Below are 27798 nucleotides of genomic sequence, written 5' to 3' on the forward strand. Positions count from 1 at the left end.
ATGTCTGTGGCCAGTTTTAGATTTTTATACACAGAGACTGCAGAGAATCTGTCATATTCAAGAAAAGCCTGTCTGGTAGATAGATCTTTAGTGAAATCAGATCAGAGAATCTGCAAAACACAACCAGAAAGCAGCGATAATATATACAGTGGCTAAATATAGCAACCCCCCCCCCCCCATGGTTATTGTGGATCCATACTCACCAGTTGCGTTGGGCTGCAATGCAGTCTTTACACAAGAGCAATGCCACTGCGTTGGTGTGCTCCTAAAAACAGACACGTTGCATTTTTTTTTTTTACAGCATGTTCTAACACACTATAATGCTGCCACCCATAACAACAATATGACATTTAAAAAATAAATGGTAGAAAAGAAGGAGCTCCCGATGTCCAAAAGAATGCACTTTTGATGGTAGATCAGGAGGCATTTATTGAGAATAATAACAAGTACATCAAGCCAACGTGTTTCTGGAGAAAAGACTCTCCCTTCTTCAGGGCTGTTGCTGCATGCTATTAAAGGAGAAAAATTCCCACGTCGGTTATATATTTTTCAGGTTTCAGAGGAAAAAATGACAGAGAGACTGCTGTCATGCCAGGGGCAGCAGTGAGACTCTCCTACAACTGGCTGGAGGACTTCTCCCTACTCACCCATGCAACCACCTACCTACGACCAGTGACTGATCCAGTCAGTCCAGCGCAGTCTTCAGCGCAAACAATTTAAAAAGGAAAGAATACAAGCACTGCCATGAATTTTTAGCAAAGGATTGCAGCACACATAAAAATGCACAATACTTGTGCTGAGGTGTGATTGGACCATAACTTTATAAAGGAACACGGTTGTAGGGCTCATTCACATGGCAAAAATGTGCCACCTGTGGCAAAAATCCCGTGAGTTCATACAGATGGACTCTCAGGTGTATAGAGATAATTTCAGCAGCTGATTCTGTACAAACCAATGACAGGCTGACAGTGAGGGGTGTTTATCAAATCTGGAGCAGACAGAATCTTGGGCAGCTGTGCATAGCAGCCAATCAGTTTCTGTGTTTTATTTTAAAAACCTAACTAAACAAGCTGAAGATAGAAACTGATTTGCACAATTGCTCTAATTTTGGTAAATTCCGACTGCTGGCTGGATGTTTTTGCACATGGAGCAATTACCTGTGGCTAGATAATTACCCTTGGAAAAAGCTGCCTTCAAAGGCGATCATATGTCACTAACTGCAGGTAATCGCTTCATGTGCAGTTACATTGAAATATGTCAGACAGCTGCTGTCAGCCTGGTATTACCTTGTACAGACAGCTACAACTGACTGCATCTACCTCTAATTCTAGCCACAAGAATCTGCTGGACTTTTGCTGCAGCTGGCACATTTTTTGTGTATACATATAACCCATATTTGTGTATACATATAAAAAACACTATAAATATGTTTTTCCCCTTTTTTTTTTTTTTTTTTTTTTTAGAAGTGATCACATACCCTCTGTTCTCAACTGCATAAGGAGCTGGGGAGGAGAAACATCAGCACACTGATCTTCCCAGTGAATGGCTGTGCAGGGGAGCATGTGAGCAGAGGTCTAGTCACTGGAGTAGAGCAGTTCTTGGCACAGCCAGAAAACTGACCACACTGTAATCTCTTGCTAAGTGTGGTCAGTTTTAATAGGAAAGCAGAGGAACTGGCAGGAACACCAGGTATTTCACACACAGTAAGGAATACAAAAAGAACAGGATACTTTTTCATACAAGTACATGGTACAGCAGGCACATATCAGGAATATGAAATGTTGGGTTTACATATAATGATATATTATTTATTTCAGGTGCTTATATAGCCCCATCAATTTACACAGTGCTTTACATATATATAATGTACATTCACATCAGTCCCTAGCTCTCAAGGAGCGTACAATCTAAGGTCCCTAACTCACATTCATACATACTAGGGCCAATTTAGACAGGATCCAATTCACCTACCAGCATGTCTTTGGAGTGTGGGCAGAAACCGGAGCACCCGGAGGACACCCACGCAGGCACAGGGAGAACATGCAAACTCCAGGCAGGTGGTGCCGTGGTTGGGATTCGAACCAACGACCCTAGTACTGCCAGGCAGACGTGCTAACCATTTAGCCACTGTGCTGCTGTTCTTTAATGTATTTATACACATCGATAAGAATAATTATTTACCACTCTCAGATCTCTGCAACATACAAGCTAATCATTCTATAGTCCCAGATAAAAACTAAAGCTGGCCATACATGGACACATTTGAGGTGGATGAAGGAATCCTCCCTGCTGCAGTATTGTATTTTGACAGTGGGACACTGATTAGCGCTGCAGCCGATTGGCTGCATGCGCTGATCATCGAACACAAATTTTCAACAGTCCTATTCAAGAGGAGTTGATCATTAGGTTGACTTCTCTTGAACAGGAATGGCCATAGATGGATCAAACTCAGGCAGTCCCTGCTGAACCGAGCAAACTTCAATGGCCAGCTTTAGAGGGTTCTCGAAATAACACAAAGTCTGCAGAGGACCGAGGACAGCTCTGATTTTTTTCTTCACTTACCCAACAGATAAGTCTATTTTAATATATCAAAAGGGAACAAATAAGAAAAGTTCATTGTGGGGGTTTACCAACAGTTAACCCCCCCGAAAAAAGAAAAAATAGTTTCTTTGAATGGAAACCAGGGAACTAGATTTTGTTAGTGTTCAGACAGATCGGTTTAATGGATATTACTTTATCAGTGGCCATTGGTATAAAAAAGAACTTGGTGTGTATAGTTTATAAATGTATTTATGGCAGGCATATCTGTTCATTACAAGGCTCTGCTGAGTTGTACTGCACAGTGACTGTTATTACTCCTCCCGTTACTCAGTTCTAACCTGATTAAAATCGGTTGACTTTCTAGAAGACTACCCTGTCTGACCGTTTTTAGACAAATCAGGTGATGATCCTGCGTCTGTGAGAGGCCCCTGCTATAGGGCAGATGTGGCTATTGCTGCCCCTGCAATAATCACCATCGGCGATCATCTCCTCTCCTGTCTCTCTTCATTCACAAGTACAGGAACATTTACCTGAACTGAACATTTGTGTCTCTGACAACATTAATTGGCAAAACTGCTGGAGGTGGGTCTGAGCTTGCATGCAAACATATCCATATATACTGCTGTCATCCTAAACAGGTGGTGGCATGGGTCAAGAGTTCTTGAAAAACACAGATCCACTTGTAGATGGAGACCCCTGTAGGTATAAAGGAATATGTCTACAAGAATGTATACAAAGTAATCAGTTCTCCTGGATTACATTAGTTCTGGCCAAATATCACCTCATCTATGGCCAGCAAATGCATATAGTAGGAGACCCTTCCCATCAGCCCATTGAACTAAATCCAGCTGACATAAGATCTCAGGGTTTCCAATTTGCCTTCAGGTTTTTTTTGCCAGGCCTTGAGAAGTGCTGGAGAGGTTCTCAGTCAAATGGTATATATAGTGTATATTGCTTGCCATAGCAGATTAGAGCTGATTAGACGACTCAGCAATAGCTGGGACACGTTTAATGAGGATGATCCCTTCAAGGTCACTAGGGGATGGGAGAGCGCTTAGCTCAGGAACTGTATGTGTGTGTGTGTGACCAATATTGTCTTATAGCTCTAGTGCACATACATTTACCACCCCCAGAAAATCTGAAGTCTTTTAGACTGTTGAGCTATATTGCCTAAAAATAGCAATGAGTTTCAACTGTTTATTGTCCTAAAACCTTAAATCACAGTAAATTGATTTGTTTTTCCTGACTGGTCCACTGAAATACTTTATCATATAAACTATCCGCGCAAAATGACTCAAGTGAGTTTAAGTGGAAAAAAATCCAAAGTGACTGCATAAATATAGACCAGCCTTTCTCAAACTTTTTACCCTAGAGGAACCCATGGAATAATTTTAGATCTCAGGGAACCCGTTGAAAACAAATTTATTGGTGGTCAATGGAAAGAATGCCCCCTTACCGTGCTGATCACAATGCCACCCTTACAAATAGCTAAAATGATCAGTGGTGTCATGCCACTGACTTTCCCCTAGTAGCGTTGGCCCTGGAACTATTCAGACACCATCAAATGGGAGACCAGTTAGCCACAGCTCAAGGAACCCCTTGCAACCTCTGGAGAAATCTTAGGGATCCATGGAACCCTGGTTGAGAGTGGCTGGTATAGACCCTCTTAAAGTCAATTACAGCTTTGAGTCTGCATGTCCAGGTCTCTCTGAGCTTTGTACATCTTCATGATGTACGTTATATCAACAGTTATACTAGTTGTTGGAATTTCCAAATAAATGTGTATTTGTACATGTTATTTATAATACTGTGATTTGCAAAATATATATCGTCCTGGACAGTGCAGCTGGATATTAGGATAACTCCACCTGTATGTGATTTTTCAGTTATTGAAATAAGTTAAAGCAGAACTAAACCCATCAATTCCATGGCTTCCCAAAACAGTTACATTCAAGGCATGCTGTGAATGATAACTGTCATATTTGCGTTTGCTCTCAACCAAATTGGTCAAACCATCAAATCACTGGCGTCATAACTGTGATCACATGTGCAGCACCATGGCAACTGCAGGTCAAACAGAGGCAGCTTCTTTTGCTGTAAAGGACAGGAGGTTTAGTGCTGCTTTAAAGTGGTTGTAAATCTTTACATATACCCAGTGAAGTGACTGGCCTCAGATTAAACCATTTATCTGCAGACCTCTCTTATCTACATCCTTTCAAAGTCCAGAATTTGTGAAGCTTGTCTCAGCTTTCAGAAAACAGAGGGCGGAGAGCTCAGTGAGGAGAGCTCTGATAGCTGATTGGAGGGAAGGGACACACCCCCTCCCTTCACACAGGAACAGAGCTGAGGCCATCAATCGCAGGCTATGTGCTGGAGGTCCCTCCTCTGTCGCTTTTTTTTTCTCTTGGTGTCAGGAAAACTTGTCAGAAGTGACTGATGCTGATAGCTGAGGAACAAAGAAGCAGACAGAAATGACACTTAGTGCTTTTAATTGAGACAAGTAAACACTATAGAGGGATATGCTTTCTTCATATTTCATGTCTGAGGTATACAATCATTTAAATCCATTAGATTTTTTTATCACTAGGGATCTTTGTGCAGACCCTCTCCCCCTTTCTCCTGTTATTGTGAAGTATAGTACAAGTCTTTCCCTCCCTTACTGAATTTTAGGCTCTGTAAAACATTTAAACATTTGGGCAATCCAACAACAATAGTATGTTTCTGTCATAATCACGTTGGAAAATTAGCAGAAATGCATTTTAGCAGGGAGATCTTACTGCCTGGGTCCATCAAACCTCTTACAGCTCATATCTGAAATATCTGTACAATTATTACAAACTGTGATTAGTGACTAAAATGAGAACCATCTTGTTGTCCTGGGGCCACTGATCGGATTTTCTTGAGCCACTCAGAGATTGGGTATATGTGGGGCCCCAGGTGCACAGACACTAGTTTCCCATAGATGGTCAGCACAATTATATCTTCCCTGTCACTCTCAGCTTTTTATTAGAAACATGCGCAAGGATCCACTTTGAAGCCTTTTTACCTCTAGCACCCAAGAACTGGTCCATCCGAAAGTTCTCATTTTCAGTTATGTGACTGTAGGGAGTGAAATGGGACTCTTATGTCTCTGCAGAGAAGCAGCTCGGTCAGCTTAGAAAGTCAGAACCCTGTGGATGCCATCTATCTGAGGGATCGGGCAGCTGTACTCACTCTTATTAGAGAGGAGGTAAAACCACATTGGGGACTGTTTCAGTTGTCCTAGTTGTCCATGCGTAGTTTCCATCCATACAAAAACATATTTGCTTTCATTGTTAGATGTGCAGCATTACTATCCCGTCAAAAGTCTTGCTCTCTTTATGGAAATCCATTTGTAATAATATTTTATGTTTGGGAAGGTGGAGGTGGTTGTAAAATTGGTGCTGTTTTTCCACCAAAAACTGATATCTGGAAACTGAACTGCCCACTTTGTTATTTCTCATGGGGATTTCCATTAAAGATGACAGCAAATGTAAGAGTGCTCTCACCCTGTTGGATCTCTCCTTTTTTATTTGACTGTAAATAATACAGCCAGGAAAGGAAGACACTGAAGGTTAGAAAATTTCCCAGAGACCCACCAACATCCTGACCCCTTTAAAATAAAGCTGTTAACATGTTTTAAAGGTAAAGTCCCTCTTCTTCAGTTTCCAAAGTCACATTCTGCTTCGATTGTATGGGTGGTAGCACATGGGCTTTTTCAGCCAGCACTTTATCTGCTCAGGACATTTTTAAACACATAATCTGCTGAGATTGTTTTCTGTTGAATTTAAACTGCCCACATCCTTTCTTGGATGTGTTCTCATTTCTATGTTAGAGGCAGAATGAGCAAAAGATGTTCTCTACTTGACAACTGTTGTCAAGAGCTGACTCTTGGCTCAGGACCTCAGATGGGATACCACAACACATATTTGTGGTCTCCAGCTCTTTGGAATCGATAGAGGATGTTACTGAGAAACACATTTGTTGGGTGAGGAACAAATTGTCAGTTGACATCTCAGGTCCCGAAAAACAGCATACTTAGACCTCTCACCTAGAACAGACCGAATGTTGCTGACAAAGTATGTGCCCGTCCTCAATAAACATTTACTGCCCTCAGCAAGGATGGGTTTGAGTTTTCAACAGCACTTTAAAGCTGTGAATGAAAATAAGCCCATGCGCCACCAACCTAAATCTCACAAAATTGCTCTTCGTCAGTGCTGTATTTCACCTGCTATGGTATTTGAAACATTTGCCATTACTGCTTCTCTCACAAATGCTTTAACCCATTTTAGTTGAATTGTCTCGTTGTTTACTCGTTTCATTTTAAAAAGTTCTCATCAACAGCAATTTTTTACTATGGTTACAACTGGAAGAAATTTTGGGAAAACATTTGTGTTGCTTGCAGCATCCAGAAATAATTGTTCACCTTCAATAAACAATGCATGAGACTGAGTGCTAGGAGTAGTAATCCAAGATAGAACTACAGATTATAGGGCCCCATAGCCAAACTTTGATGAAGCCCCTCAGCGACTTCCTGCTGCCATTCCTTGATCTTAAAAAACAAGTGTGTCTAAATCAAGGTAGTAGTTGAGATGCCATTACACTACTAGGGACCAGAGCTATGGACAGAAGTTGTCAAGGAAGAGAGGCAACAGTGCAGGGAATTCAGTTTTAGAGTGGCAGTAAAGTCTGGTTGATACGTTTAAACAACTGGGCTCCCCTGCAGGTTTAAGTCATAATGTACTAGTATGCATTGCATACTAGCACATTATGGCAGACTTACCTACAAATGGAGCCCTCCAGCCCTGCGCCTTCTGGGTTTCGTATCCCTGGTCACTTGCACACAGGAGTCACACCACTGTGGCACACAGTGGTTGCCAAAAGTTTGATCTGAGCTGCACATGTGCGGCTGATCTCACATTACCCACAGACAAGCAGGTAAAGGGGGTTATTTATGACAGAAGAGATCTCTGGTGTCTCTTCTGTTATGCAAACCCTGCCTGTGAGCGTTTTTTCTAATTCTTGACTTTACTACCACTTTAAGATTCATTTTCCAGATAGCTACTGTGTTCTCTGTAGTTCCCTCGTCTTTTTAGCATCTCAGATCTTAGGTCCTCAGTGTAAATTCTATGCCCTCTCACTTGTTTCACAGTAAGCAAGTGCCGAAAGAGGTGGTCAGTAAAAATGAAAAATAAAAACAGTTTTGGTAGCAATAATAATGACCATCATGATAAACTATATACATAAATACGAACTTCCTTAACTGTGGGTTTTCTTTTGCAGAACTACAAACAGCTGTCAGTTTTTAGCTGAGGACACACGCTGGGAATTTTTATAGCCTAAGGAAGGTGTACATTTTAGCTTGAAACTGCGGCTCACCTTAGCCAATAATAGTATGGACACGTACATGTGAAAGCCTAAGTCATTGCCACTCCTTGGGCCATACCCTCTGACCTGTTTTGCCTCACCCACTGGGGCCTAATCTCAATTTAGGATTGAGCCCTTGTTGGTGGGGCGAAACATGTCAGGGGGTATGGCCCAAGGAGTGGCAATGATTTAGGCTTTCACATGTACGCGTCCATACTATTATTGGCTAAGGTGAGCAACGCATGGATGAGTTTTTCTTACGTTGGCATCCCTATTATCCTGAGTGCCAATGGGTCTCTACATCTCAGCCTGGAGTGGCACCACCAAGTACTAATGACCTTATCGAAAGGGAGGCGTACATGGCTAATTTCAGTGCTGGTCAGGATGACCAGAATCTCTAGAGGAGAGTCATCCTCTGTATTTGTCCTGGTAAAGATAGTCTCTCTTACAGATGGGAAATCCAACATTTTTAGCGTTTTCACAGTTACAGGAAGTGAAGGGAATGGGAAAATGTGTCTTGGTGACAATTCCCTACAAGGGGAATTCCCCTCACTTTGTAGAAATTTTCTCTCACTTCCTATTTTGTCTCTGGAAGTGAAGGACAATTTCTCAAGTGGGAAATGGCAAAAAAGCAGTTTCCACGCAGTAAGTGTAGATGTCATGTTCTAACCTAACCAAAAATCAGATAGCTGACATCTGACTGGGTACTGTGGGCAACACAATTGATTCCCTTTCGTCCAGTCATAAATGAACTCCATTATCTGCAACCCAGGCATAATATTGTATTCTCTGCATTTAATCTAAAGATTATAATGAAGGAGCTTGAAGTGAAGGACTGGCAAGCACGCTACGAGCAGAGTCACACAGAGGTGCTGGAAATGAGGTATGCGGCCTGATTTATCCACTCTTACTGTTGACCCACATGGGCATTTATACCTCACCGACACTTTTTCAGTCTACAAACCGTGAACGATGACATTGCAGGGAAATAGTCAGTTTTACACAAGTTAAGAGTCTTGTCCTATTATGAGTCTTGTTCTATTTGTCTGTACAGGCTCTTGAAGTATATTTTTGTCTAAGTTTTCTGAAAGCGTATCTAAATCCAAAGCCAAAAATATAATATATTGCTGTTTACCAGTTCTTTTTCCTTTATTTTTACCTGGTAATTCTTCAGATAACACACTTCCTGTCCCATATCTACACTTATTTTACAGCTGTGTCTATGGAGGGAGTCATAGTTGATAGGCTGGACATAAAAAATGTCTGCTCCATTGTATAGTGAATTGATGGTATCATTGACACAGGAAAGACATCTGCTTTCTCTTCAACCCACATAAAGTGACAAGGGCACTGCATTTCTGGAGAGAACAGTATTGTCTGTACTTGCCAATAATGTTTTCCATGAAAAAGAAAAATAATGCAACCGCCACATCCAAGCTGCAGTATATTAGAATTTTGCTTTTGGATTTAGATGCGCTTTACTGGGGCTTTGGGAGCTAAATGATAGTGGTATAGGAATGGATCTCTGAATAAATAAAAACACTTTAGAAACTGGATTCTCTGCATTCTTGAACCTGAAATCACAGTGGATAAATTGACATGATGTGTACCATATGAGTACTATAGTCAGCAACTGAACCTCTCTCTTCCGTGTTTTATTTGCACAAAAAACAGCAAAAATCTCACTAGTTGTGTAAAAAGATTTTTCATTTTTTATATAAATAGATATGATAAAATCCTTTTGATTTTCCTTTAGCTGTTCTGTTTCTAGTCATCTATATTTGAAGTAAAACCAAGCTAGAGACATACTTTGAAGTCATACTGGTATCTGATCATCAGCCTAGTGAAGAGGGTATGGGTGCAATCCATTGGGGGGTCCGTAATTGTGAAAAGGTTAAGAACTCTAGGCTTAACTCTAACTCTGAGCAGAAAACACAAAAAAAGACAGCTAGTCTGGATTGTTATGAGCAATTGCATTCAGAACGTTCACACTATGTAGTGATGTGGAATAAGCCTTGCCAATATAATATGTGATCTTTATTTCCTTTGCTTTGCAGAAAGATCGTTGCAGAGTATGAAAAAACCATCGCACAGATGATCGGTGAGAGGTCCTATAATGCTGATTATCACTTACTGTATATAAGAACAGTATAGAATGTCATGATGTTTGCAAAGGGTGATCCCCAAGGGTGACGTTCTAAAGGGTCGAACATTACATTTTGTGTCTTTTAATTGAACAATAAAATGTATTTTTTGCCCCCGTTCTTATTCCCTACCTTTTTAGCCAAATGCATCTTGAGCTAGAAAGTTGGAAATGTTGAATTCTGAAGAGTCTTTTGGGGGGGGGGAGGGGGCAATACTAACTTCTTTCCAGGGGAAATCTTTTTTGCCAATTTTATTTTAGTGAAAGTTACTTTAAAGCGACACTACCATTCTGTATCATATCATTTTTCTCTTCTATTTTTATGTGGCCATTTCTCTACATTCAATTTTTCCCTTTCTTGGTGCTTCCCAGTGACATCACATCTCCAGCACACAAATTCCCCAAACAGACCCCATTTCCAGTGCACACATGTATTGGTCTTTACTCTCTGTCCCTCCTCCAACACATACTCTTCTGAAGCTGGCCATACACTAGTGGAAGTTTATTCAAATTAATCATTTTCTAATAATCAGTGTCAAATTAATGTTAATTTTTGTCAGCAGTGATATCAAAAACTTGAAGGAGCAGGGTGGAAACTTTTCTAACAAATTTCTAAGAGTGTATGTGGTTTTTGCATGGGAAAATCCTCTGATTCCAAAACCTAATGTAAAAAGCAAACAAAATTTTGAAGCACTTTCCAAACAATGTTTGTCAGGACACTGAGTGTACACTTCTTTAACATTGTTTGTTAATAAGTAGAGTTTTGCTAGTTATAAGAATAAAAAATAGAAACATGCATAGCTGCAAAAGCTTTCTTACAGCCATGCTACGTTCAAGAGCCATGCTACGTTCAAGTTCAAGAATCCACTGGGAAGCTAACACTTTCAGGATTGTCATTCTTCTTGGTTCCCTACAACACCTATAGCGCTGACTTCCATGTCTCTATAGGACACACTATTGACGTGGAGGTCTGCAGCAGGAACCAATGAGTGTTGTAGGGGACACAAGAGACCAATACTTTTGGAACCGTTGGTTTACCAGCAGACTTTTTTTTTTTTTGGAAAATATTTTGGTGTCTGGTGGTGTGGACCGCAGAAAGTTGAGATGCATGGGATCTTTTTTTTTTTTTCTACATCATATTTACCTAGGCGGATGCAGCATCGCCCAGATGCTGTATCTGTCCCTGCTGGCTCTAAGGGTAAGAACTCGGCATGACCGCTGATTGCTGAGTTCCCGCCGCTGATGTGAGCAGAGAGCGGTGACTGTTAGTCACCGGTGTCTGCTCTGCCCCCCCCAGCCCACTGGAGCACTGGGCTTTGGAGGGGAAGAGAGTGGCTGGCTCAGCTTCTCAGTGGATCGCTGAGAGGTTGAGCCAAGTGCCGCTCCATACTGTGGGGTGGATCCCAACTTTTAAATCGGGATCCTTCCCTAGCCTGGACCGGCTCAATGACATCAGCCAACAGCAGGCTTCAGCCTGCTGTCAGCTGAATACAGGTGACAGGAGTGCAGAACAAACTGCACTCCTGTGATCCACAGAAGTACAGCCAAAAGCGATTTTGGTGTACTTCTCCATTAGGTATTCTGTCTCTTCTTTTGCCAGGTATGCCTGCTTGTAATTATTTATTACAAGTAAATGGTTGCATGGTGTAATCCGTGTCTAATAGATTCTACTCTTTTATCAAACTGATCATTATATCAAATGATCATATTGCTATGTGTATAGCTAGGATTATATGCTGCCTGGTGTTCAGATTTATTTAATTTTATTTATTTCAGGTACTTATGTAGAGCAGTCAATTTATGTAGAGCTTTACATATATATATATATATATATATATATATATATATATATATATACAGGTGAAACTCGAATAATTAGAATATCGTGCAAAAGTTCATTTATTTCAGCAATGCAACTTAAAAGGTGAAACTAATATATGAGATGGACTCATTACATGCAAAGCAAGATAGTTCAAGCCGTGATTTGTCATAATTGTGATGATTATGGCTTATAGCTCATGAAAACCCCAAATCAACAATCTCAGAAAATTAGAATATTACATGCAATCAATAAAACAAGGATTGTACATAGAACAATATCGGACCTCTGAAAAGTATAAGTATGCATATGTACTCAGTACTTGGTTTTGGGCCCCTTTTGCAGCAATTACTGCCTCAATGCGGCGTGGCATGGAAGCTATCAGCCTGTGGCACTGCTGAGGTGTTATGGAAGACCAGGATGCTTCAATAGTGGCCTTCAGCTCTTCTGCATTGTTCGGTCTCATCTTTCTCTTGGAAATGCCCCATAGGTTCTCTGTGGGGTTCAGGTCAGGCGAGTTTGCTGGCCGACAAGCACAGTAATCCCACGGTCATTGAACCAGGTTTTGGTGCTTTTGGCAGTGTGGGCAGGTGCCAAGTCCTGCTGGAAAATGAAGTCAGCATCCCCATAAAGCTCATCTTCGGAAGGAAGCATGAAGTGCTCCAAAATCTCCTGGTAGACGACTGCATTGACCCTGGACTTAATGAAGCACAGTGGACCAACACCAGCAGATGACATGGCTCCCCAAATCAACACAGACTGTGGAAACTTCACACTGGACTTCAAGCATCTTGCAGTGTGTGCCTCTCCATTCTTCCTCTATACTCTGGGTCCTTGGTTTCCAAATGAAATGCAAAAGTTGCTCTCATCAGAAAAGAGGATTTTGGACCACTGAGCAACAGACCAGGTCTGTTTTTCTTTAGCCCAGGAAAGACGCTTCTGACATTGTTTGTTGTTCAGGAGCGGCTTCACAAAAGGAATACAACATTTGAAGCCCATGTCCAGGATCTTTCTGTGTGTGGTGGCTCTTGATGCACTGACTCCAGCCTCAGTCCACTCCTTGTGAAAGTCCCCAACACTTTTGAATGACCTTTTCCTGACAATCCTCTCCAGGCTGCGGTCATCCCTGCTGCTTGTGCACATTTTTCTTCCACACTTTTCCCTTCCACATAACTTTCAAATAATGTGCTTTGATACAGCACTTTGGGAACATCCAACTTCTTTTGCAATTACCTTTTGAGGCTTTCCCTCCTTATGGAGGGTGTCAATGATGGTTTTCTGCGCAGCTGTCAGATCAGCAGTCTTTCTTACGATTGTGAGAGACTATTTAAAGGCTCAGGAACCCTTTGCAGGTGTTATGGCTTAATTAGTTGATTAGAGTGGGACACTTTGAGCCTAGAATATTGCACCTTTTCACAATATTCTAATTTTCTGAGATTGTGGATTTGGGGTTTTTATGAGCTGTAAGCCATAATCATCACAATTATGACAAATCACGGCTTGAACTATCTTGCTTTGCATGTAATGAGTCTATCTCATATATTAGTTTCACCTTTTAAGTTGCATTACTGAAATAAATGAACTTTTGCACGATATTCTAATTTTTTGAGTTTCACCTGTGTATATGTGTGTATATATATATATATATATATATTGTACATACACATCAGTGCCTGCCCTCAAGGAGCTTACAATCTAAGGTCCCTAACTCACATTCATACATACACATACTAGGGCTGATTTAGATGGATTCCAGTTAACCTACCAGCATGTCTGGAGTGTGGAAGGAAAACAGAATACCCAGAGGAAACCAACAGAGGCACAGGGGGAACATGCAAACTCCAGGCAGGTAGTGCTATGGTTGGGATTTGAACAGATGACCTTAGTGCTGCAAGGGAGAAGTACTAACAACGTAGCCACTGTGATGTTCAGATACCTTCCAATTTTGTTGGCCAGCTTTTAGGCTACAGCTTTTCTGCCAAGTTCTGTTGTATAAATTACACTAAATAGGATCCATTGTTTCTGTAACAGAGGATGAGCAGAGGAGTAGTGCGAGTGCTCAGAAGAGCCTACAACAAGTGACTCGAGAGAAAGACCAAGCCCTGGCTGATCTGAACTCGGTGGAGAGATCTCTGTCTGACCTTTTCAGAAGATATGAGAATCTGAAAGGTGTCCTAGAAGGTTTCAAGAAGGTATAATGTCCTGATATCACTAGACATTAGGTGGTTGATGTTCAAAGGACTGCTGTGTTGACCATTTCTGTGGTTGTTCCAGAATGAAGAGGCTCTGAAGAAATGTGCCCAGGATTATTTAGCCCGGGTGAAGCAGGAGGAGCAGAGGTACCAGGCCCTGAAAATGCACGCAGAGGAAAAGCTGAACAAGTGAGTGCCATTGTCCAATCTGATCAATGCAAGATTTGGCAATTAAGTCTGGTAGTAAACCTTGCAATATTTAGTCAAAGCTAAATTCCGAGCTAAAGCTAAAAACCACAAAATTTATTTTTCTTTACTTGAGTTAGAATAATCAGTTGCCTAATAGTTTCATGCGCTGGTACAGCTTCTGACCACACCAGCACCACCAGCGCTGTGGTTTTGATTGATACCAGTGCCCATGTCTTGTTTCTATCCACCTTGTGTACCCTTTCCCAGTCACAAAGCACAGGCTGTGATGGCGCAGCCATGTATGCATCATCACAAGCACAATGTTATTACAGGGAGTTCTTTGTGACTGAGAAAACAACTTTTAAGTGGCAGTAGGAGCCACATGTGATGTCCAAGTCTTTGCTTTATGTGGTTAAAATGTAGACTCTTCCTTCCTCTACTTTGTACATATTTGTTTGAAGGAAAGAGGATAGAACACAATGAAGCATCTTTACCAGATAAAAAGGTGAAGGATCTTCAGAAACTCTTATGCAGAAAAATATATTTCCAATTATTTTATTGTCTTAGAGCCAATGAGGAAATCGCCCAGGTGCGGACCAAGGCCAATGCTGAGGGTGCAGCGCTGTCAGCCAGTCTGAGAAAAGAGCAGATGAAAGTGGAGTCCTTGGAAAGAGCACTGCAGCAGAAGGTGGGTGCTTTCAGATCTCAGCAGCATATCTGGTAAACTGCCTCTGACATGTTTAAAAGAACTTGTATTGGCCTAAAATATTTTCTGGGTAACAACAATGCTCAAGCGCAGAAAACTTGTGGTGCTCGTGTGCACCTCTATTAAGCCAGCCATAGATGGATCGAATCTCAGCCTTTTCAGTAGGGACCTGCCTAGATTTGATCCATCTATGGGCTGGCTGGTTGTACTGATGTTGATTGATGGAACCAGCCTGTTGGATTTTTTGCATACGATTACTGCGAGCGGCTAGGTGAACGTCATCATTCCAAGATTCCCCCATACTGGAGTTTTCTTTAAAGTCTTCTAAACTACTTGAAGCTTGCTGTACACACTGCTCCTATAAAGGCGAAACCTGTGTGAACAAGGCCTAAAGATGGCCTCCAGGCAAGTTTCCTCTCAATTTCATTTTCTTAAATGGGTCCGACTGTTGTTACTCCCGTAGAGTAGAACCAATTAAGAAGGATAAATGTTATTCTGTGCATTTCACATCTATACATTAAAATATGCTTAGACCACATATTTTATCATGATGATTTGTGGTGGAGAAATAAGCTGGCTAAACACTGCTTAAATTTTGGCCGATTCTTGCTGACTCACATGCTCAAATAATTTTGAGGCTTCACTTATATTGTATCTATTTACCTGATGAGACCTCATCCTTGATATTTTACCAAAAAAACTGGGTATTGTGTAGCATTCATCTAGATACCCAGGGGGAACTAGTTAGCAATTTTTAGAGAGAAAGACTGAGTAGCAGTCTGGGTTTACATTAGAGGGATCATATTTTGGTTAGGAGGCTTTGCAGATCAGTTCCTTGATACTTCCCCCTGCTCTAGAAACGGGAATCCCATACACCCATCACCTCATCCAGGTTCAATTCTTCTAATAAAACTTAAAAACCAAGCTCAAGGACTGTTTACTGTCTCTGGAATGCAGGTCTGTGGAAAATGTGTGCTGTCTGACTGTGCAGGACTATAGAGGAACCCAAATAAATCTTCAGCAACTCCTAAGAGGGTAGTGCTACAATTGTATTGTGTTTATGTGCATACAATTAAAGTGGTTCTAATGCCTAACATTTTTTACCTTTAATGCATTCCCTACATTAACATATAAAAACGTTAGGCATCGGTATTGGCCCCTCACCCCCCTTATACTTACCTGAGCTCTCATTCAATCCACGCTGTGCACATCTGCAGCTCTTCTCTTTCATCACTTCCAGGTCTCACAGGCTTTGCTGTGGCAGTGGGAGCCATTAGTTCCCACTGCTGTCTATCAAAGCCAGTAACAAGGGAGTGGGGGGCCAAATCCTGCTGTTTGTGTCAATAGATGCAGACTGCAAGGCTCGGGAGCAAGCCCACGAATGCACCTATTGGAAGCGCCAGTGGGGGACTCTAGAAGAGGAGGTTCAGGGCCGCTCTGTGCAATTCCATTGCACAGAGCAGGTAATCATAGACACTTTTTAAACATTTTGTCTTTATTTCCTTTTACAACCACTTTCTGCATTTACAATGTGGCTGCCATTATTTAAGACCTGCCTATTTGTCAGAAGCTGATTTAAAATGTAACTTATTCATATTAATATTTGTTTTTCAGAACCAGGAAATAGAAGAACTGACCAAGATCTGTGATGAGCTGATTGCCAAAATGGGGAAGAATGACTGAACAATGATTTTCTCACTACTCCAGTATGACATTCCCCACCCTTTCTACGTGTCAGCCAATCAGCATGTGTCATGGAAGTTAAAAAGCAAAAAAGCCCCACAGCAACTTGAAGTGTACTTCTCCATTTCAAGATATTAAGAGCACACTGCGTATGGTTTCTGACCTATTACTGGTGGACTTTTCCTTTTCTAACATCAGATAAGTGGATTCTCCTTGGGCAGCAGGGCCAGTAAAAGCTCCATTCCCTGTATATATGCCACCAGCTTGGTCATGTGATATTTCTGCATAGTTTGTTCTTGATAAATGTAGTTGGTGCTCATATTGTGCTTCCCATTAATTTAACCTGCAAGCTCAATTTACAGTCCACTGAGCCTTTTAGCAGTCTTTATTACAGAAGTACCTTCTATAGTGCAACAGTGCTACAGAAGTACCCAATCGAAGGGGATGATGGACAGGAATTAAGCCCGCTAAGCAGCAGAATTACCCAAAGCAAAATGTGTTAATGAGAAATAGCTTTTACTGTGCAGCAAATCCTATTTGCATCGCTGATGGGAAACTGGAAGACTGGCTCTAGAAGCTCCTTTAGGTCGAAAGAAGAGCCTACATGTATGTTGTGTTGTGGGAAAGAACCCATTACTAACGTTTGACAATCTATAGTATGCTCATTGAAGGATAACTGTGAGAGTCAGCCGTCGTTGTACACATTTGCCACACATGATGCAAATCTTGCTCATCAGAGGATCTTATAAGAGGATTTGGAAGGATTTACATGTGTCTTGTAATAATAATAGGCATATAATATTGGCTGGACCAATAGACAGCTTAGTGCAGTGTGGGAGTGCAGTTGGAGTGTCATGGCACACTTTTTAAAGGCGTGTAAAGTATTACAATTTTAAACCGAGTTGGGCAAAGTGCAGTAACGTAAGCAACCAATCAGATATAATTTCTCACTGATTTGGCAACAGTAGAGTTAAATTATATTGTTTGGCATAGGCCACAGTGCATTGCACATCATAGTCCATTTTTTTCGCTGCCCCTAATTAAACCAAATAGTCTCTCAATGCTGTATTTTGCTCTTCAGCAAACAAAGCTGCTGTTTCAAAGGAAGTCCCTTTAAAACAAAACCTTAGAATGAATGCAATGGTTGTGCAGGCTTCCCATCTGTGGAACTACAACACCTAGAATGTCATCTGTACATACAAGCTTAGATTGCCTAAGTCAGATCCGGTAGGGGGTTAGTCTACCCAGTTTATCCTTAAGAAGACCATATAGATCAGGGGTGTCAAACTGGCGGCCCTCCAGCTGTTGTGAAACTACAAGACTCATTATGCTTCTGCCTTTGGGAGTCATGCTTGTAACTGTCAATCTTGCAATGCCTCATGGGACTTGTAGTTTGGCAACAGTTGGAGGGCCACCAGTTTGACACCTGTGATATAGATCATAGATAAGTAAGCAGGTATTAGCAAAATATGAACCAACCTTGGCGTGGCCAATTTTAGGAGGGGTGTTTAGCATAATAGCAGTGCTGCAAGCTAACAACATATTCAGATTCGGTTTTTTGGAAAATGTTGTTGCTGTGCAAAAGTGCAATGAGATAAAAAACAGCAGTATTTAATATAGTTCTATGTTATATCAGTGCACAGACTACACGAAGGTACAGACCGTACAGTTCACTAAAATACCAATATTGTTAGTAGACATGTTGTCTATCTACACTTACCTGCAGCTGACAACAATATATTTGCCTAAAACATCTCTGAATGTGCCCAAATGATTGTCCTGCTTACAGGGCCAAATTTATCAATACACTTTTAAGCCCGAATGTCTGTGCCAAGAAAATAAATAAATAAAATGCAGTACATCTCTGCAATAAATATACATTTCCCCATATTTTATCCTTTTACGAATGCCTCAGGAACAGAAAACCTGTTGATGTGCCATAAATGAAGTCCTAACTTCCTGTTTAAGCTGACAACTCTCTTTCTGCTGCCCTGAATACCCAGTCAGTTTTGTCAGCCAGTTCTCCCCTGCTGGACTATAAAACACCTCCCTTTATGTTATGGAAATTGGTAGGTGTCCAGCAAGGGAGGACCCAGGTAGGGTTGATACATCAATTAAAGCTAGGTACACACAGGCCAAAAATGGTCGGTTTGGTAGGAACAGGCCTACTTTCAGCCCCTGTGTACAGCTTCTCATCCAACAGAAGCTGGTCTCACAACCGGCTTCTGTTGAACAAGTATGCTGGAAAACCAGCATCTAATCATCTCTCGCAGTGCTGATCACTGTGTTCTGGCAGGGGGCCAGTCCCCCTGTCAGAACACAATAGCTCAGTGGGGAGATAGTCATACTAACATCACATGTGCTAGTACAGCAATCTGTAAGTTTTTCTTTATTCAGCCCATTGGATTGAATGAAAAAAAAATGTCCCGTGTGTACCCAGCATACGATTTCAGTGCAGTAGAGACAGGGTTGTCAGCTCATTACAGGAAGTTAGGAGCCCCCTGAATTTCTGGCAGGATCAACAGCTATTTTTCTGTATTTGCAGTACTTTTAAAGAGACAAAACATCGGTAAATGTGCATCTATTGCACAAATGTGCTGATTTTTTTTTTGCCCAGACATGCACTTTTTAAATGGAATCCAACAAGTGACAAATGCAGAAGTTGCCCTTGTTATTTTGTTTTTGAAGATGTGTGTCCTGGGACTGTCATCCATCTCCTTTCCTCACTACTTGCTGAGTTACTGACCTAGAAACAAAATGAGAATAGAAGATATTGGGGCACCTGTTATGCCCATGCATGTTCACGGTCCATGACTCATGGAGCAATAGAGTGATGAGGAAGACGACCCCTGGATCATATACCTGTAAAACAAGTCAACTGTTCCTGTATTCTTCTCCTGAGATGTTTTTTTCTGAAGCGAACCTGTTCGATTCTCCTTACCTGGCTAACCTGAGACTCTTGTACTGTGCTGGAAGCTGCCATCATCTGAGAGCAGCACCAATTCTGGGGCAGTCAAGTCAGTGTGTGGGAGTCTGCACAGTTGTGTACTGACCAGGATCCAGAACCATGCGAGTCCCAACAACCTCCAACTCTGGTAAGGAAAGGTCCAACCAAAGAATCCCTTTGGAAATTGCATAGTTGTATACCAAAATAGCAGGAGATGTAATTGATATTTTGGTGTGCACATCATATGGAAAGCCAGTCAGCACAGCTTTTATGTTTCAAGTATTTTATTCAAGTTCTGCAACAGAACAGAAGTACAAACATTAAACCGTTAGACCTTGGCATTATTAATATAGGTTACATCAAGTGGTTTGTATGCCCCTGCTTGAGATATAGATACGTTAAGTTAGTATTACTAGAACAACATTGGGGAGTATAAGATGTATCACAGATACGTATTTCCCCCTTCTACCAGAGACGTGACAGATCTAGTTGAGCATAGCACTGACATAGCAAGGACAGCACAGCTTTTAATACATTTTCTCTGTAAGCCTCATGAGCCACCCGAATCTTGGTGTTTCTCACCAACAGAAGAGTAAAAGCAGCCTTCCATTAATCCCCCAATAAAATGGTCCTTTACTGTGCATCCCAGGCAAGAAAAGTTATATGAACTAGACAAGCATGTCACCCAACCCAAGGACTGTTTCATGAGCTGCTCACTTATCTTGGTTTACACAACCAACCAAGGATGCACTGCTGCTGATTTGAGAGTGAGACTTTTTTTTGTATGATATAGATAAATGAAATGAATGAACTTTGTAGATGGTGTTCATTACCTAAGTTTGCACTGCGTCCAGTGAGAGAAACTGACATTTTCATTGTCCCTTTGGGAAAACCATCTAAAGGTGGAGCCATATGGGTGATTTCTAATTGAATACTGTTGAGAGATTTAATCGCTGCAATCACCTTATTAGGCTAGAGCTACAGGGGAGATTTTTAATAGCAATTCATCTCCAGAAGTAACGATTGTTCACTAAACAGCTGAAATTAATGGCTTCAAATAAATATAGCAAAATATGGGTCATTTAGTAGCATTCTCTAGCTGATGAAGGATTTAACTTTTTTTTTCTAGGTGATGACTTATAACAGAGTAATATTAAAACCAGGGGTCTCTAAACTTTCAAAACAAAGGGCAACTTTACTGTCCTTAAAACTTTAGAAGGCCTGGACTGTGGCCAGCAGGAGTAGAAAATGTCTTGGTGTCAGTGGGAGTAAACAGTGTTCCCTTTTTGGTAATAGGGGGAGGAATAGTGCCCCATTGTTTGTGTCAGTAGGAGTAATAGTGCCCAGGGGCGGACTGACTATTTGGAAATTTGGGCACTGCCCGAGGGCCTGGGGTCAGTAGGGGGCCCCATGAGATGCCCCGGTACCTTTTTCATAGGTTTTTTTGAGTTTGGACAAGGACACGGGCCCCATGATCCCATATTGCCCGGGGGCCCCATGAGTTGTCAGTCCACCCCTGATAGTGCCCCATAATTGGTGTCAGTTGGAGGAATAGTGCCCCATTGTCGGTGTCAGGGGCAGGAACTATGCCCCACTGTTGCTGACAGTGGGGGAATAATGGCCCAAGGGCTAGATAAAAGCAAGCAAAGGGCCACATCTGGCCCTTGGGCCACAGATTGGAGACCACTATCTTAAACCAAGGCCCTGTGGTTTTCCTCCTTGCTAGGGAAGAGCCCAGGCATGTTCAGAACCTAGTTTGAACCCATGTGAACGAGTCTACCAGGAAGCTCTACTGGGTCATTCATTGGCAGCCGGAACATTCCCAGCCTCATAGCTGTACATATACAAGGAATGCTCGGCTGCTTATAAATGGACCAGTACAGTGACCGATTCCTGGCAGGCTCACACATGTGGGTTTGGATTAGGATCTCAAGATGCCTGAGCTACTCCTCGTCAGTTCTGGTTGTGAGGACCGGACCTCCAAAGCCACTCTTCTTTCTGTTTTTTGATCTGAACACGCCCAAGCTCATCCCCTACTCCTCATCAGTTCTGGTTGTGACCGGTCCTCCAAAGTAACTCTTCTTTCTGGTTTGTGACCATCTTGTCATAGCCCTCTCACCTATGTCTTCTTGTACAATGAAGAACCTGCAGCCATGGCTGTACCTCCATAATATGGTTGGCTGCTTACATGCCAGCTCTGGAGGGAAGATGAGGCTGTGGGCCCCTTAAATAACATATGTATTACTCTGTTATAGCATCCCCAAGGAAGCATGGACATTAAAGCCTTTATAAGTTGAGGAAGAGGGTCCTTGTGAATATATTAGATGATGTCTGGAGTTCAACTTTAAAATTTCTCAGTATAGCAGATTCAAATTATCCCTGTATTATAAACGTAATGGATGTGTCCAGCTTGTGTAAGTATTCACTACTTACAGTATACATCAACATTTCACCACTGAGCGCAGTGAATTCTTGCAGTTCTTAATAGGTAATAAATACTGTATTCAATAAAAACAGATGGTTAGTTGTAGGCTAGAGAGTAGTAGTTTTCCCTCACCAATTTGTATTGATGCCTCTTTGCCCCTTAGCCAAACCTACTAACGATGGAACAGCTGAGTTCTAATGGCCTTATTCAGAAAAAGTGATGGTGGCCTTTTTTTAGGCTCATCATTTTTCTGCTGCTACTGTCAAATGCAAAAATAAACTCTATTATAAAGGATATATTTTTCCAGGTAGATGGAAGCCAAATAACCTTTGCCTTTTGCGGAGCCGAGTCATAGCTTGTTAGGAAAAGAAAATAAAACCTGGCTTCATAAGCATATATACTGTATTTAACCACGGTATATTTTCTATACAGCAGACTTTTTTTATATGTTTCAGCAAATACTTGATTATTCTCACACAAACAGAATCAAACAAGATGTTGACTAATATATGAACGCATATATATATATATATTTTCCTTGTTTGTTCAATATGTATAAATGGCGTCTCAAAACTGGCTTAAGTGTGTGCCGTCTTTATTTGTATTCAGATGCTTGCTTCTATATAAATGAGGTTCAAATGGGATGGGAGACGTACTTGGCTGCTCTTTGACAAAATTATCTTCAATAGCAAACAAGGAAATTCATGGATACTGCCAACAGAGCCCTGGGAATAGCTGGTGGTCCTTGATGTTTCATGATTCCAATGCTACAGGGGCCCAGACCGGGCACAGCAGGACAACTAAGGTCTAGAACAGGCAGGTAGCAGAAAGCTGCAGCTTCAAGTGGACCTTTATCCCCTTACCCTAAATTTCACATCAGCATGCATCTCTGCATCTATACATAACATCTATGCTGATCTAAAATCACCTAACATTTTTTCTTTCTTTCTTTTGTTCTTTTTTTTTTTGTGCTATACTACCATTTTTTCTATTGCAATTCCCTTCTCACTGGCCTACCCAAACGAACGCTATCCCCACTCCAGTCAATCCTACACTCAGCGGCTAGACTCATCCACCTCACCAACCGCTCCACATCTGCCTCCCCCCTCTGCCAATCACTTCATTGGCTCCCGATTGCCCAACGCATCAAATTCAAACTGCTAACTCTGACCTACAAAGCCATTCACAATGCCGCCACCGATATACATAACTGACCTGATACCCAAATACCACCCTACCCGTGCCCTCCTGCTCCTCACAGGACCTCCTACTCTCTAGCTCCCTGGTCTCCTCCTCCCATGCCCAATTGCAGGACTTCTCCAGGACTTCCCCCATCCTCTGGAACTCCCTACCCCAATCCATCAGACTGTCACCTACCCTCCTCACCTTCAGGCGCACCCTGAAAACTCTCCTCTTCAGGGAAGCCTACCCCAACCTCACCTAACACCTGACCTCACCTAACAACTAACCTCCTCCACTCCTCTCACCACTCCATCCCCCACAGCCATCTCCTCCTGTACCACCTTCCCCTCCCTCCTAGTTTGTAAGCTCGAAAGAGCAGGGCCCTCGAACCCCTCGTGTAGTGTATTGTTACTGTCTTGTCTCATGTTCTGTCCCCCTTGTTACTGTACAGCGCTGAGCATACCCTTTGGCGCTATATAAATACTGTATAATAATAATAATTTTTTCCTACTTCCTGGTTTCCCCGAAGGCAGTGGTGACATAGCCCTGGCTGCACCGATGCCCCTGGGAAGACAACGTCACCATTGCCTTCTGGTAAATTCCATACCTAAACTGCGAGATTGGGCAGTATTGACATACTGTACTTGTACAAGATGAAGCGGTTCATCTCATGCATGGGCTGGAAGACATTACTGGCATTGGTTTGGGGAAAACCATTCCCCAAGATCTCACAAGATGTTGGGGAATGTTTTATTTTTTCCCAACAGGTTCCTGTGGTGTTGTACAATGCACGTGCAAGATGAAGCACATGACATAATGCGCTTCCTATCGCATAGATGGGGTATTATGTGCATTTTTAAAAATGGCGGCATGGGGACCTATGCAGTACAGAGGTAGGAATAATGAGGCAAGTATGTAGAACGTCACAAGGATATAGGTAAGTGTGACTTTATTTCCCCGGTTTATTTCAGGTTTAAATGTTTATAGATTAGGGACCGGGATGGTGAAGGGAAGGTCCTCTATAGAAACCTGTAGTAAAAGATATATGCAAGCTGCCATTTCTAAATTCCTCCTGAAAATGCTAGTTGTCCGGCTGTGTTTTGGTTTCAGTATTGCCACCAACCCAGAGCAGACATGCAGACGCAAAGTCAGAATTTCTGATCTACATTTGCTTTGCATTTGCCTTTCAGGACAGTACATGCCTCCTGCAGATCTGATTGGTAGCCCAATGGCCAACTGAAGGAGTGCATATGGTATACTGACAACGGTGCTGTTGATTTCAAGGGAGTGGCTTAGCGCGGTCAGCCTGAAACAGGAAGGACTGTTACTGGCAGGATCTCCTGGTAACATTTTTTTGCAACAGATTCCCAAAAAAGATTTGCTTAGTGAGGCATGACATACAAGGGATAAGTTCACCTTTCGTAACATGTTACACCCATATACCGGTACATCCTACGTACAGTTGTGTTCAAAATAATAGCAGTGTGTTGAAAAAAGTGAACAGGTATTCCAGCCCAGGATAATTGGACTACATTCCACAGTTCTTCTCTATTTCTTGGTTTTGCCTCAGAAACTGCATTTTTAAAGTCACCACACAAATTTTCTATTGGATTGAGATCCGGGAATTTGGCTGGCCACTACATAACATCAATCTTGTTGGTCTGGAACCAAGATGTTGCACGTTTACTGGTGTGTTTGGGGTTGTTGTCTTGTTGGAACACCCATTTCAAGGGCATTTCCTCTTCAGCATAAGGCAGCATGACCTCTTCAAGTATTCTGATGTATTCAAACTGATCCATGATCCCTGGTATGTGATAAATAGGCCCAACACCGTAGTATGGGAAACATCCCTATATCATTATGCTTGCACCACCATGCTTCACTGTCTTCACAGTGTACTGTGGCTTGAATTCAGTGTTTGGTGGTCGTCTGACAAACTGTCTCCGGCCACTAGACCCAAAAAGAACAATCTTCCTTTCATCAGTCCACAAAATGTTTCTCTTTAGGCCAGTCAATGTGCTCTTTGGCAAATTGTAACCTCTTCAGCACGTCTTTTTTTCAACAGTGGGACTTTGCGGGGGCTTCTTGCAGATAGCTTGGCTTCACATAGGCGTCTTCTAATTGTAACAGTACTCACAGGGAACTTTACACCTTCTTTGATCTTCCTGGAGCTGATTGTTGGCTGAGTCCTTGCCATTTTGGCTATTCTTCTATCCATTCGAATGGTAGTTTTTCGCTTTCTTCCACGTCTTTCAGGTTTTGGTTGCCATTTTAAAGCATTTGCGATCATTTTAGCTGAGCAGCCTATCATTTTCTGCACTTCTTTATATGTTTTCCCCTCTCCAATCAACTTTTTAATCAGGGTACGCAGTTCTTCTGAACAATGTCTGGAACGACCCATTTTCCTCAGAATTTCAGAGAGAAATGCACTGTAACCAGCATGTACAACATTTGCTGCCTTCCTTCCTTAAATAAGGGCAATAATTGCCACCTGTTTTTCAAAGAATGAATGACCTCACTAATAGAATGGGGGATGTTCTCCTTCCTGCTGGCTGTCATAAAAAAAAAAAAAAACCACGCCTGTGCGGGGCTCCACACGCCCAGATGTGTCATTCAGTCACAGTGTTCTGTAAATGAATTAACTACTAGTCCCAACAGCCTTTGAAGCTCTTGGCTTGTAGTTCTCAATGAACTATCACAGTGCTGTAGAGCGCCATGGTAGTTCATTGAATCGTCCTGTCAGTATATCTGCTTGCTCGTATATCTAGTACGGACAGGTCTGCAGGAGACCTGCATGGCACCAGCGATCTGCTGATCACTGGTGCAATGCTTTAGAGGCTCCAGAAATAAAAAATAATAAATGCACATTTTTTTACCTGCAAAAAATGTTAATTTATTATTTTTTGTAAAAAGGTGAACATATCCTTTTAAAGAAGTACAGCCAAAGCTTGTTTGGCTGTACTTCCCCTGTGGATTACGGGAGTACAGTGGTTCTGCACTCCTGTGACCCATTTTCAGCTGGCAGTGGGCTAAAGTACGCTTTTGGCTGACATCACTCATCGGGTCTAGGCTGGGGAAATATTGTAACCATATGGTCAGGATCCACCCAGGAGCCTGGACTGGCACCTGCCGATCTGCTGAGTGCCTGAGCTAGGTGCTCCTGCTCCCCCCCAGATTGCAGCGCAGACAGTGGTGGCTGACATCCACCTAGGTACGTATGATTTAAAATATATACCGTATTTTTTGCTCCATAAGACGCACTTTTTTTCCCCCAAAAAAGGGGGGAAAATGTCAGTGCGTCTTATGGAGCGAATATAGAGTGGCCGGTCCGGTATTTCCACCGCCGCCGTGTCAGAATACCGGGCCGGCCGCTCAGCTCTGCAGTGGAACCTTACCTGTTCCTCTATCCAGCGGCGCGCTGTCTTCCCGGCTTCTGTAGTGTGCGTGACAGTCGGGTCCCAAGTGCGCATGCGCAAGAAGCGGTGCTCTTTGTGAATGGTAAGGCGGTACCTGGGACACATGACAGATCCCAGAAGCCGCCGGACCAATCACAAAGCGCAGCGCTTCTCGCGCATGCGCCCTGGGCATCCGGCTGTCCGCCGAGCGCCCACACTACAGAAGCCGGGAAGACAGCGCGCGGCTGGATAGAGGAACAGGTAAGATCAAAGAAAAACTGCGGAAGTAAGAGCGGGTACCTGTCAAATTCAGGTACCCGCTCCCCCTCCCTCCCCAAAGGTCAGCAGTCATCTCCTGTACTGTCCACAGTCTCTGGTCATCCCTGTGCTGTCCTCAGTCTCTGGTCATCCCTGTGCTGTCCGCAGTCTCTGGTCATCCCTGTGCTGTCCGCAGTCTCTGGTCATCCCTGTGCTGTCCGCAGTCTCTGGTCATCCCTGTGCTGTCCGCAGTCTCTGGTCATCCCTGTGCTGTCCGCAGTCTCTGGTCATCCCTGTGCTGTCCGCAGTCTCTGGTCATCCCTGTGCTGTCCGCAGTCTCTGGTCATCCCTGTGCTGTCCGCAGTCACTGGTCATCCCTGTGCTGTCCGCAGTCACTGGTCATCCCTGTGCTGTCCGCAGTCTCTGGTCATCCCTGTGCTGTCCGCAGTCACTGGTCATCCCTGTGCTGTCCGCAGTCACTGGTCATCCCTGTGCTGTCCGCAGTCACTGGTCATCCCTGTGCTGTCCGCAGTCACTGGTCATCCCTGTGCTGTCCGCAGTCTCTGGTCATCCCTGTGCTGTCCGCAGTCTCTGGTCATCCCTGTGCTGTCCGCAGTCTCTGGTCATCCCTGTGCTGTCCGCAGTCTCTGGTCATCCCTGTGCTGTCCGCAGTCTCTGGTCATCCCTGTGCTGTCCGCAGTCTCTGGTCATCCCTGTGCTGTCCGCAGTCATTGGTCATCCCTGTACTGTCCGCAGTCTCTGGTCATCTCCTGTACTATGTCTGCAGTCCATTAGTTCAGAATTTTTTTTCCCTGTTTTCTGCCTCTAAAACCTAGGTGCGTCTTATGGTCAGGTGCGTCTTATGGAGCGAAAAATACGGTATATATATAAATATTCCCATACTTCTCTATATTTGGGCTTTACATACACTTA

General features: G+C 42.6%; 1 protein-coding gene across 4 annotated transcripts in view; it reads left to right on the top strand.

Moving 5' to 3' along the window:
* Positions 1–22606, top strand: part of TACC1 (transforming acidic coiled-coil containing protein 1) — a 162376-nt gene extending 139770 nt beyond the window's left edge. For 3 of the 4 annotated variants that reach the window (XM_089661296.1, XM_089661293.1, XM_089661295.1), the window contains 7 exons: positions 5678–5770; positions 8733–8809; positions 9984–10027; positions 13920–14080; positions 14163–14269; positions 14837–14957; positions 16590–22606. In XM_089661296.1, the coding sequence (XP_089517422.1) occupies positions 5678–5770; positions 8733–8809; positions 9984–10027; positions 13920–14080; positions 14163–14269; positions 14837–14957; positions 16590–16658 (672 nt within the window). In that variant the 3' untranslated portion in view covers positions 16659–22606. The remainder of the gene's footprint in view (positions 1–5677; positions 5771–8732; positions 8810–9983; positions 10028–13919; positions 14081–14162; positions 14270–14836; positions 14958–16589) is intronic. The other variant, XM_089661297.1, reaches the window with a different exon arrangement.
* The last annotated feature ends 5192 nt before the right edge of the window (positions 22607–27798 follow it).

This window comes from Staurois parvus, unplaced genomic scaffold (assembly GCF_062004578.1).
Source record: "Staurois parvus isolate SC_StPar_1 unplaced genomic scaffold, SC_StPar_1.0 ptg001328l, whole genome shotgun sequence".
Taxonomy (NCBI): domain Eukaryota; kingdom Metazoa; phylum Chordata; class Amphibia; order Anura; family Ranidae; genus Staurois; species Staurois parvus.